At 40.6% G+C, this 12,706-nt stretch overlaps 1 protein-coding gene across 1 annotated transcript in view; it reads right to left on the reverse strand.

Annotated features, from left to right (window-relative positions):
* Nucleotides 1-12,706, reverse strand: part of LOC122941568 (BPI fold-containing family C protein-like) — a 34,158-nt gene that overhangs the window by 10,756 nt on the left and 10,696 nt on the right. The window contains exons 3-12 of the mRNA XM_044298900.1: nt 12,336-12,447; nt 10,896-11,024; nt 10,640-10,795; nt 9,595-9,658; nt 6,900-6,960; nt 5,656-5,747; nt 4,346-4,525; nt 4,217-4,264; nt 1,816-1,986; nt 1,646-1,731 (exon numbers count right to left, since the gene is read on the reverse strand). Of these exons, the coding sequence (XP_044154835.1) occupies nt 1,646-1,731; nt 1,816-1,986; nt 4,217-4,264; nt 4,346-4,525; nt 5,656-5,747; nt 6,900-6,960; nt 9,595-9,658; nt 10,640-10,795; nt 10,896-11,024; nt 12,336-12,447 (1,099 nt within the window). The remainder of the gene's footprint in view (nt 1-1,645; nt 1,732-1,815; nt 1,987-4,216; nt 4,265-4,345; nt 4,526-5,655; nt 5,748-6,899; nt 6,961-9,594; nt 9,659-10,639; nt 10,796-10,895; nt 11,025-12,335; nt 12,448-12,706) is intronic.

Here is a 12,706-nt window from a genome sequence, read left to right on the forward strand (position 1 = left end):
ATCTCTTTGCTAAACCTAGATTTAAAACTAATGGCCAAAATGCTTGCAAACCGTCTCTCTCTTTTCCTCCCCTCGTTAATACACAAAGACCAGATGGGTTTCGTCAAGGGTAGAGAAGGTAAGGATAACTCAACAAGAATTATTAATGCCCTTTTCCACGCTAAAAAGAACTCCATACCCCTTGCATTGCTGAGCACTGATGCAGAAAAGGCATTTGATAGGGTCAATTGGGACTTCATGTGCCATGTGATGACAAGCTTTGACCTTCCAATGCCATTCATACTTGCCACCTTTGCTATGTATACAAATGCCTCTGCATCAGTGCTGGTAAACGAGTCTATCTCCCCCCCCCCTTCGGTATCCGGAATGGAACTAGACAGGGATGCCCCTTATCCCCCCTAATTTTTGTCATGACAATGGAACCACTCCTCCAAGCCATCAGACAAGAATCTAAAATAATTGGAATTAAATTGGGGAAACAAGAACACAAAACGGCCGCCTTTGCTGATGACTTGCTGATTCTAACTACTTATCCGCAGTCCTCCTTGACTGTCATCTACAATTTATTGGAAAAATTCAGTCCAATATGTAACTTTAAGATAAATATGAATAAATCCCAGGTCATGGGCGTAGGCCTCCATAGTTCTGTAGCAAATTCCCTAAAAACCAAATCTCCCTTCAACTGGGACCCTCCACATATCACGTAGCTGGGGATTAAAATAAGCCCAGATCCCCAAGATCTCTTCAGACTAAACTACACCCCATCCTCCATGCAGTAACAGAACAAATTACCCAAATAGATCTTCAAACTCTTTCATGGTTTGGAAGGAAGAACCTTATCACATCCCTGATCATTCCCAAACTCAACTACTTACAACAAGTACTCCCCATTCCAATACCAAAAAGTTTCTTTACTGCATTACCAAAAAACATCAGTAGAAATGGTTGCAACCTAGACTATATGGCTAAGGGGGTGACAGACTTTCACACTAGTGTTTTTTGCAGATCCATCACGCTTCAGTTACCATAATACAACCGCATGCATCCACCATGAACGGATACGGTTGCATTATGCCTTCTATAGCCATGACGGATCTGTCATGAACACCATTGAAAGAAAATGGGGGACGGATAAATTTTCTATTGTGTCAGAGAAAACGGATCCGTCCCCATTGACTTACATTGTGTGCCAGGACAGATCCATCTTGCTCCACACCACATCGTGGACAGAAAAACGCTGCTTGCAGAGTTATTCTGTCCATGATGGGGGCGCAACCAAATAGAACAGAATGCATTTGGTACGTTCCTTTTCATTCAGTTCAGTTTTGCCCCATTGACAATGGATGGGGACAAAACAGAAGCGTTTTTTTTCCACTATTGAGATCCTATGACGGATCTCAATAGCAGAATTGAAAACGCTAATGTGAAAGACTTCTTATCTGTATAGTAGTCTGTACCTCATTGACCTATGACTAGACAACCTACCGTAGGTAGTCAGATAACACACCATTTATAGATTCTTAGTGAATCCCCTTAGTAGTATGTATATGGAAACCTATATTCTTCTAGCATCATGAAATGTAGAAGAATCATACAAGGATGGTGTCTAAATGAACAAGGCATAGAAAAGGAAGACTGAAATTACCGGTCTAAGATCACGGAACCTGTGAGATTCAAACCCGGAGCTCCTTTGGCTTGCGACAAGGAAATATCGGTTTGTAAGTTAACCACCTATACAAGAAACACACACATTACAGACTTTCATGTTTGCATTATATTCTTCAATCATTTCTAGTGGAAATGCAGGATACTTACTAAGTTAACACTGAAGAGATTCTCGGTTTGGTTCTTTGAAGGATAGACATATGTTTGCAAGGTTCCACTAAACTGGATAGTCAAATTGTTTGACTGAAGAAATACCATTGGAGACTTTGTTGCATACATCTTGATTTTCACTGGTGCAGGGTTTGGAAAATGTTGAGAAATCTAGAAATTATAGCACAGTAGTTAATGTCTATGGGATGCAAACTGACCTTAAAGTATAACTGTCATATATTATTTATTTTTTTGCTAGTTTATTAGAGCTAGTCTGTTATACCTAAGTTAGTCTGTCAATGATTGTCAAAAGATCTGTAATTACCTTATAATAACAGCCTTCATTAATGTCCCCTCTCCCTTTCCACTGCTCTCTTAAAAGAACGTTGCTATGGCTTGTCTGTCTCCGGCTAGGAAGACAGGAAGACGGAGGGGTGGTCCTTCACACTGCATGCCTGCATTAGGCTTCAGAGTGAGGAGGTGTGTATCTCAGTAATCCAATCTGATTGGCTGGCAGGGAGCTGCTGGCTACAGTAAGAGTGTATGGGAAGTGAGGGAAAGCAGTTTTGGCCTCAGAGAACTGGCAGAGGAGCCATCTTGAGAAGGTTCTCATATTGTAAATGTTTAAACAGCCATAACTAAGGGAAAAACTCAAGGAAAACAGTGGTATGTGAAGAAATTAAAGATTGCTTTCCCTTGTGATAATTGTTATTGGGGTCAATTGTTTGTACAGCTGAGTATGGTGAGGGGAGTCATTTTCACTGACGTTACAGCATTCTTGCCAAGTCTTCCAGAATACCCTCTTGAACTTTCAGAAACACTGGCAAACGTGCTAGGTGCCGCATCCATGAAAACTAACTGAATATGGTGCCAGGATGCTGCATCATCACACTCGGCTCTAAAGCCCAAACATTTATTGAGTGGCCATGGTGCATCACAGACAGGGTTGTGGACCCGAAAGCCCATGGAAGGGCTTGCTAGTGTTTCTATGGGTTTTTGGATCCATGTCTCCGTACCGCAAAAGATAAGACATTTTCTAACTTTTGCCATATCTTGCAGATCACAGACCCGTTCAAGTCAACAGGTCCACATTCGTGATGCGAAGTTCACACCGTTGGTGCCCGTGTTTTGCTGACTGCTATTTGCGGTCTGCAATAAGAGCACTGCAACCATACAGTCATGTGAATGAGCCCTAAAGGCTAATTTGCCCTATTAGTGTAGCATTCTGACCCCCAAGCATTTTCATGCTTCTTTCCCACCATTCAAGGCACCCGGAGACATACTTCCTCATCACATCTAAGATAAGGCAAAAGCAAGTCCTAGTTAGGAGAACCTCCAAAACACTAGAACCCATACAATGACAAGACAAACAACATATTACTATAAAATACAAATATATATGTAGTATTATACAATGCAGCAGTGTAGTTCTGGTCTTTGCCAGAAGACCAATAGCAAGCTGGGGAAAACATGTCATACGCTTTTTAGTACAGACAACCATGAATACTGTTGTACATATCTGGAGGGGGTTGCTCTACCACCATACAGGTTGACGGATTGAATAAACACCAACCTTATGATTCTGCATATATTCATTGTCACTCATACAAATCTCAGATCTCATTAGTGGTGACTATGCACCATGGCATGGGTGATGTTCTGTCTATTGTATGTACAGTTATCAGTGACTAGTCACTATAGTTATCCATTGGCCATTTAGCGGAGACTACTGTATTTGAAGGCCTGACAGCAGTCCTCCAAATCCACCAACAGCACACCATATGGATATTGGAGGAAGATGACAATGAGTCATGTGTACAGCAAGACTAATATGAAACGTAACCTTACATTTACATGACAACATACATTAAATTGCCAAAAGTTCTAATTTTAACAACTTTACTTTTACAGTTTATTTTTATCCAACTTATGACTAGGGCTACACTTTGTGATCCTCTGAAGCAGATATACAGACCATGTTAATGGCTCGCAATGCACCCACTCTGTGACCTCCGAAACAGTGTTTAATGAATTGATCAGAGCACATGCTGCATGAGAAGCAGTGCATCCCTATCAGACTCAGCTGAGTGGGATTACATAACATTCAGTGTGCAATCCCAAAAGGTTCCCTGAAGGCCATAGGGAAGAGGTCAGTATAGTAACCTTCAGAACTCCAGCTGTTGTGAAACCATAACTCCCAGCTTGCACACCTAGTTCTTGGAACACCCATAAAAGTGAACAGAGGATGATGTGAGTTATACTTTTTACAGCAGATGAAATGCTGTAGGTTGCTGAGCACTGCCATGGGGCATCTCAGTAGATCACAGCTTTGCCTTTCTGAAGATCCCACGTGAACTACTAAAAACATGTTCCAATCAGTACATTCATGTATTGCACTCACCTCCGGCATGTAAGTAGCCAACTCTGAGGTTGTCAAGTCTTTGGAGCCCTGCACAAGATATTTATATCATCATTGACAAGTGAAGAGGATGGGATAATATGCGTGGCTCTCCTGATCATTCATACTTACCACCAAATGTGAGACCTCAAAAGTCAAAAATCCAGCAGAGTAGCAAGCAGAACCGAGGGAATCCAGGAAAGACTGGGACACTCCAACATAAAACATTGAGTCATGCTGGACTGGGAGTGTCATGGGTGCTGGAGAGAAAGCAGTCTCACCATGTGACTTGATAAGTGACTGGAAAAAGCCCTGTGTGGAGGAGATAATCTCATTTTAGGAATATTCATATTGTATTGTGCTGTTTTGCACAGAACTGTGCTATTTTGTATCCTCTGTGCCTGGCCTAATTCTCACAGATACTGGGATCAAATAGTTAGGCCAGACATGGTTCACTGATGGCTAGCTCAGGTAAACCAGGTCTCAGTTCTCTTATTCATCTATATATATAAAGAAGGCCATATGTATGTCGGTATGTATGTTCCGCGATCACATCGGGCCGCCCGCCGGAATATTGTCCTGCACTCATAATGTCATATGAGTGCAGGACAATAGTCCAGCGGGCAGCCCGATGCGCACAGCATCGTAGTAACCTATGATGCTGTGTGCTCCTGTGCACACGATGTATGCCGCTCCAGGACATATGGCCCGCTCACAGACCGCATGTCTCAGAGGGCATACGGTTGTGTGCATGAGCCCTTAGTATCATAGAAGTGAATGAAGCAGAGGACTAGGATAGGAAGTCTCAGCATATTATTAAGCCTAGTGGCCGTGCTTAAACTGCACCATTTTAGGATATTTTTAACATATATAATGGCAATTTTAAAAAAAAAACAAATTTTTTCCAAAAATTCTAAAAAAATATATACATAAACTTGATTAAAACAATAGCTCATTTTTCTGATGACACATTCTCTTTAACCCCAAAATAGGTTTTGTACTTAAAGATCACCGGCAGCAGGATCAACGCCCTTGAAAAACAGACATACCGCTTGGTAGAGTTGATCCTGCTGATTAAAATGATACTTGTGAAAACCAGTCGCGACGATCCAGAGAAAAAAATATTTTGTATTATCTATGCAATTGAGGGCTTTAGTGCCTCGAGGGGTGGGGCCTAACCCGTTAATGCAAGCTCAGATTTCCAGTGCTGGCCCCACCCCTCGGTGCACTGAAGCCCACATTTGCGTAAAGAGTTAACGTTTTTAAAGTCTTTTGTCTCAGGAAAGCTGCAACTGATTTTCTCAATACAAGTATCATTTTAATCAGCAGTATGCTTGGGTTAATGGGGTTGATCCTTCTGACAAGTGATTTTTATGGAATTACAAATAACCATTTGGATCATGCAGTATCTTACCAAACTTGGGCTGATGAAAAACTCTTACCTTTAATCCTATATTAGCATAGCAGTCTGAAACTTCTAGATTACCCACAAGAGATAAATCAAGCTCCATTAAACGATTTACTGGCAATTTCACTAAAAATAAGTGTAATAAAAGAATGTCAATCAATGCTTGTTAAAAGAAAATTTGAATCTATGCCTTTTATGATATTTCCAGATATTGCCACATTGCTTGAGAGTAATGTTCCTTACACACATCATGTTTATCGGAAAGATCTTTGTAACTGCCTCAATGTTAGATGCCTTTAGAGGCATTCCGTCATAATAGAAGTCTATGGGCTGCAAAATGGATACGTCCCGTTTCCCTTATGCAGGAGAGGACTCCCCTGCATAGCGGAAACGGGATGGAATGAATAAAGGCATTTTGTGATGAATTCCATCATAGAATTACATTATGGTCCATGGTGACGGAATCCATAACGCAATTCACCTTTTACCACCAAACGAAGTGTGAACGAATTCCATAAGCGGAAATTTGCTCATCTCTAATCACATTATATTGCCAAACAGTACCAGCATTCTAAAAGCTGACAGCTGGCCCCCAGTTCTGATGTGAATGCAACTGTAACATTTGGCACTAAAATCTAATTGCATATGACTAATGTTATTAGTGTTGAGCGAATCGAAGAATCCGGAGTGCATTTCGATCCGAATTTCAGTGAAAAGTCGATTCACCGCGAAGCCAAATTTCCTCATGCTTCATGGTAACGAATGAATTTTCCCTGAAATGGCGGTAAAAATAAAAATAAATCATACTCACCTTATCCATTTGAGCACAAAGAGGCCGCCACGGACATCTTGCTTGAAGATACCGCATGAAATCTTATGGCGTCACCATGCTAGCCAGCGTTATTATGTCATCACACACACCGCGGGATCTTCAAGCAGGATGTTTGCGGCAACCTCTTTGCTCTCAAACGGATAAGGTTAGTATAATATTTTTAAGCCCTGAAAGGCCTCCATTTTTACATCAGATCCCGCAATGAAAGCGGCATCTGAGGGGTTCATTGACGGTTGGGTGTAACAATCGCTATTCCCCCCGTCATTGCGCCCACTACTTACAAAGAAATGTGCTTTGCGACAAAGTAATTTGTCCCTATGCAAATTATTTTGAAAATTTGGCACAGGAGCCGCTCATCTCTAACTGCTATCATGCACATTTTTTGGGCCACTAGTGTCATACCAGTCATTTTGGACCCATTTTGGAGAGTATGCCCTTATACTCACTTTTTAAATTACTTAACCACTGATCCCATTTCTTAGCTTCATTTCTAATAGAAGAACACAGCTGTAATAAAGATAATAGTGATCATGTCATCATTTAGCATATCATAATCAATATAGTAATACATGTCTGCTGAACACAGACTAGGCGCAATATACAACTTGATTCTTGCTTCTGTTAAAGCTATAAGTCAGGAATATTCCTCGATGGATACCTCTGATGTACTGTATGCCACTATATAGGTACAATGGTATATACCGGCCGTTGACTTCCATTGTAAAAAAGCTTACACCGCTCAGTATGCTTTTACTGTATTATCTATATAGCAAAGTGCAGTAGACTATGCTTTACAATATAAAAAAAAGGGTATGCCCAGGGGCGTAGCTATAGGGGGTGCAGAGGTAGCAGTCGCTACCAGGCCCAGGAGCCTGAGGGGGCCCAAAGACCCTTGTGCCACATAAGAAGATACTGGTATTATAGAAGTGCATGCTGGTCAAGTTACATCTCTGGCTGGAGGGAAGTGGTTAGGTCAAGAATTTGGCATGGCGGAGAGCAGCAAGAAGGCTATGTGCTCCCCTGACCATAAAGCACAGAGGAGGGGGGGCCCCAAGCTGAACTCCCGCACCTGAGCCCATGAGCCTTTAGCTACTCCCCTGGGTATGCCAATGGATATGTGGCCATCATATGCCAAAGGGACACTGTTTTGGCATAGACTGGGTGTATTGAGGCCTACAGTATGAATCTCCTCTGCATATCTGAAAGTGTGTGTGTGCACCAACCCTGCTTAGGACCCTACTCATGTATTATATATTAGCTAGAGCAGAGGGCTACCCAAAATGATTGGCTTCCATTGCCTGATCCTTCCATATATTACATGCCCAGTCATGGGCCTTTGGTGATCATATGGTCAACAGGCTGGCTTCAATTTAATGTGAAGTTACCTTCATGAGATAAGCCATTTTAAAGGGCATGGCCAGATTCCTATATTGATGAACTATCCTGAGGATAGGTAATTAACAAAGGAAATCAGCCAACCCCTTTAAGGGGTATTTCCATCATTTTTTAATTATTATTTTTGTTATCACATATGAACATACAACCTGTATGTGAATATTCTCTGTACTTTACAAAAACTGGGCGGATATCACATCAAACCCTCCTACATATATAAAATAATAAGACTGCACGTCATTTACACAAGGCAGATAAAATGTTATCTTCTCATGAAATAATTCAACTGATCCCTGTAGATTCAGCTTCTCTTAACCCTAAGTTCACACTTGAGCGTTTTACAGCGCGTTCCTACGCGCTGTAAAACGCGCAACACATGAAAACCAATGCTTCCCTATGGGGCTGGTTCACATTTTCGCGTTTTACAGCGCGTTTGAACGCACTGTAAAACGCCCGACGCTCAAACAAGTACAGGAGCTTTTTTTGGCGCGTTTGACGCGCGTTTGGGCCATAGACTCTTTGGACAACACTGCTGTCAATCACCCAAACGCGCGTTTACTATTACAAAAAAACGCGCGACAAAAACGCGCATAGAAACGCGCGTTTGAGAAACGCTTAGGTGTGAAACCAGGGTAAAGGAAATGTGTCACCAAAAATGTTATCTGCCAGTGGAAATCAGATAGTGACATGTCTCCTTTTTATCTAATCAGTTTTTATTTTCTGATTGTATTCTACTTCCTGAACACTATTATGAGGGTGGCCATCTTGCCTGAGCTGTTTTTATCAGCATTTACACAGCATTAAGAAAATTGCTTTACGGCAGCCCCATGGTCCATAGACACAATGGTCAGGAGGGGACCCTATTGACTTCTATAGGAGAGTTTTCTAGGCATGTTCTGTGATCTGTGCAGAGGTCATTGTACAAGGAAAGAATAGATAAGATTTGACAATCACTTATTGTGAATGGTGGATCCTGTCTTATCTATACGCATAAACAATATCTCCTTATGATTACAGGCAGGATTAGAATATTATATAAGCAGATAACTGCAGTAAAGTGATCTGTACAGACCAAGAAATGGCACCTATTATTATTCTTAGTGGCCATTGCGAAAAATGCAGGAATTTATGTTTTTTGTTTAAATAAAGATATTGACATGGAAAATTAAAAAAAATCAAAAATTCTTTAAAAATATCTTAAACATAAAAACGTAATTTAAACAATAGGTCATTTTCTGATGACACATTCCCTTTAAGCCCCAGTGATCGGCTCTAACGACTGGGGACAGTCATTCAAGCCAATACATTTTAGTTGCAGTGGCCGCTTTAGAGGAAATGTAGCCCACTGGTCACTCAAATAAATGACCGTTCTTGTAATGCATCAATGCGCTCGGTCCTTCAGAATAGAAGCGCTTTTTATCCTAATGGAGCATATGGAGAGGGGCGTCCTGATAGAACAACCTCTTTAAGAATAAGATCACCATGATTTATCTATATGAATACTGTACCCACACCTAAACATTTAGGGGGTTGTTTATCTGGTGTAAAGTAAAACTGACTTAGTTGCCCATAGCAACCAATCAGATTCCACCTTTCATTTTGGACAGCTCCTATGGAAAATGAAAAGAGGGATCTGATTGGTTGCTAGGGGCAACTAAGTCAGTTCTACTTTACACCAGTTTGATAAATGACCCCTTTAGTTCTTAGTTCTCTCTATATGAATATTGTACCCACACTAGTTCTTACCTGCTGGTCAACAGCTCTTCGTACCACATCTTGAATGGATTCTTTTATACTCTCATAGATATAGCTAGAAAAGGAGAAAAAAAAAATTGAGTCACATGGTGTAATCTTTTAGAAAATTGTAGTTAGATCTCCTATGCTAAATAAGAATTTAGGATGTGTAATAAGAAAGATGAAAATCCGTGATTCCAATGTAATATTACCCCTTTATAAATCCCTCATAAGGCTTTATGTAGAATATGGAATTCAGTTTTAGGCTCCTCATACTGAAAAGGACGTAAGAGAGCTTGAGAGGATTCATGGGCAGATAACCAAATTATTAAATAGGAGGGAAGGTCTCTATAAAAATTGTTCTTGCTCATCTTGGAAAAAAAAATGCCTAAGGCCTCATTCACACGTCCGTATCTGTAATGACATCAGTGACAAGATGGTCAGTGGTTCCTCTGTGATGGATCCATATTTGATCAGTGTGCCAGTTTTTTGCCCTCCGTGTGTTATCTATATTCCATGGACACTAAGTTGAAAATTAATTTAAAAAAGCATCTACTAGTAACGATCCGTGAAATATGGACGAAACGGACAATGGCATCCATGTTGTGTTTGTGGACCCATAGAATATAATGGGCATGATGGACCAGTAAACAAGGAAAAATAGGGTATACTTTTGTAGTGTATTTTGAGGACAGTTTGGTTTTTGGTGTATATTTTAGGAATAGAGTTCTGTATGTATGGGGAATCTAGTCTGGGGTCTGTGATCAATGAGCGTCTGGTCTAGGGGGTCTGTATTTATTTAGGGAGTTTGTATTAGTTTAGGAGTTCTGTACTTATTTTTGGTGTGATGAAGGTCATATTCACTGCTAGTGATTCAAATCAGGAGTTCCCATTGTAAATTGGTGAGGCATAAGGCCAAAAATGTACTTTATACAGTATTATTGCTTTTTGGTATCTCTCCGATGTCTAACACTGTGGCAACATGAAGTGTGGCATGGACATTAACATAACTTTGAAGTAAAAAAAAAAAAAGCAATGTCCATATTATATCAATTACCTAACTCCACCCAACATCTGGACGTCAACATTTTGAACACTTGATTGGCAGTCAAGAAGGTGTACAGATGGTACACCTGGATCGATTCGACTAACTCCCATGATCATGGAGATAGATAATCCAGTTAAGGTCATCACACCTGTCCCACTGTCGTTTCTGAAAATAAAATAAAAATTATTTTCTGTATTTTTTTTTCAAACGTGGTGTGTTTTTGTGTGTGTGTGTGGGGGTCATTTTCCAGTATCAAGATGCTTACATTAGCCAGCTGTCTATTTTCCAGTTACAGTTGATTGTAGCATTGCCATTTTTCATTGATACACGCATTCCAGTCCCAGGCAACCATTGTGAAGACAAATTGCCAAGATTAAACTTTACCAAGCGTATCCTTGAACACAAAAAGAAAAAAAACTTTGCTAAAAAGTTTGACAGTGACACATTAGATGAAAGGGAAACAAAGGATTAGCCATGTTGGATTCCAGCATGCCCAATCCTTTGCTCCTGTGGAAGATTCCTCTTTCTTTATTGAAAATGCATACTTGATTGATTATGCATGTGGAAGTTGGGAAGATTAAGGCCTCTTTCACACGGGCGTCGCGTGTGAGGGCTGGATAAGATGCGGGTGTGTCGCGGGAAAATGCACGATTTTTCTGCGCAAGTGCAAAGCGTTTTAATGCATACCCAAACCCGAAGCCGGATTTCTTCACAGAAGTTCGGGTTTGGGTTAGGTGTTGTGTAGATTTTATTATTTTCCCTTATAACATGGTTATAAGGGAAAATAATAGCATTTTTAATACAGAATGCTTAGTAAAATAGTGATGGAGGGATAAAAAAAATTTTTTTACTCACGTTATCCACTTGTTCGCGCAGCCCGGCTTCTCTTCTGTCTTCTTCTTTGGTGACCAGGAGGAAAAGGACCTGTGGTGCCACAGATCCTTTTCCTCCTGGTCATCAAAGAAGACAGAAGAGAAGCCGGGCTGCGCGAACAAGTGGATGAGGTGAGTTAAATTATTATTATTTATTTTTTAACCCCTCCATCCCTATTTTACTAAGCATTCTGTATTAAGAATGCTATTATTTTCCCTTATAACTATGTTATAAGGGAAAATAATAATGATTGGGTCCCCATCCCGATCATCTCCTAGGAACCATGCAAGAAAATTGCACCGCATCCGCACTTGCTTGCAGATGCTTGCGATTTTCACACAGCCCTATTCACTTCTATGGGGCCTGCGTTGCGTGAAAAACGCACAATATAGAGCATGCTGCGATTTTCATGCAACGCACAAGTGATGCGTGAAAATCACTGCTCATGTGCACAGCCCCATAGAAATGAATGGGTCCGGATTCAGTGCAGATGCAATGCGTTCACCTCATGCATTGCAGCCGCGCAGAAATCTCGCCCGTGTAAAAGAGGCCTAACAATGGCTATTGTACGGTCGTGGACAGCATGCGATGGTGATGTTCAAGCACTTCTCTGTGTAACTATACATAAGCCTTCCACTGCTGATCTCAAGTGACAATACATCTTTTATGCGTGGCGTTTGAAATAGGGCAAGTTGCTTATTACATTCTCTTAATCGTACAATAACAGTCATATACCTGGCAAGCCTTGCATTGGGGGATATCTGTCTAATGCAACCACATTAATGCTGTTCCTTATATGTAAACAGTAACCTTGACAGCTACAGTTACTCACCGTGTGAACTCATATTTCATGTCCTCGTTTCCTATGTTTTCCGTTCCGGTCACATTTGGTAGCTGGTATTCTGTATTATTTGGCATCAATGTATTCACTAGATATTGCACTCCTGTAGAAAAAATAAAAAATAAAATAAAAAAATAAAGAAGGTGAGTGCATTTAAAAAATAAAAGTTGAACATTGCCAGTATTTATTCAACTTAAGAACATTTACAGATGTGTCCTCTATTACCTTTATAATAATTTTGTTAAGGATTCTAATTTCTCACTATACAAATTCAATATACAGTAATATAGCAACAGGCTAGCTAAACACTTTGCAGGCTGCAATTTACATCGCAACCACAAGGTGGCCACAGATGAACATCA

This window comes from Bufo gargarizans, chromosome 6 (assembly GCF_014858855.1).
Source record: "Bufo gargarizans isolate SCDJY-AF-19 chromosome 6, ASM1485885v1, whole genome shotgun sequence".
NCBI lineage: Eukaryota > Metazoa > Chordata > Amphibia > Anura > Bufonidae > Bufo > Bufo gargarizans.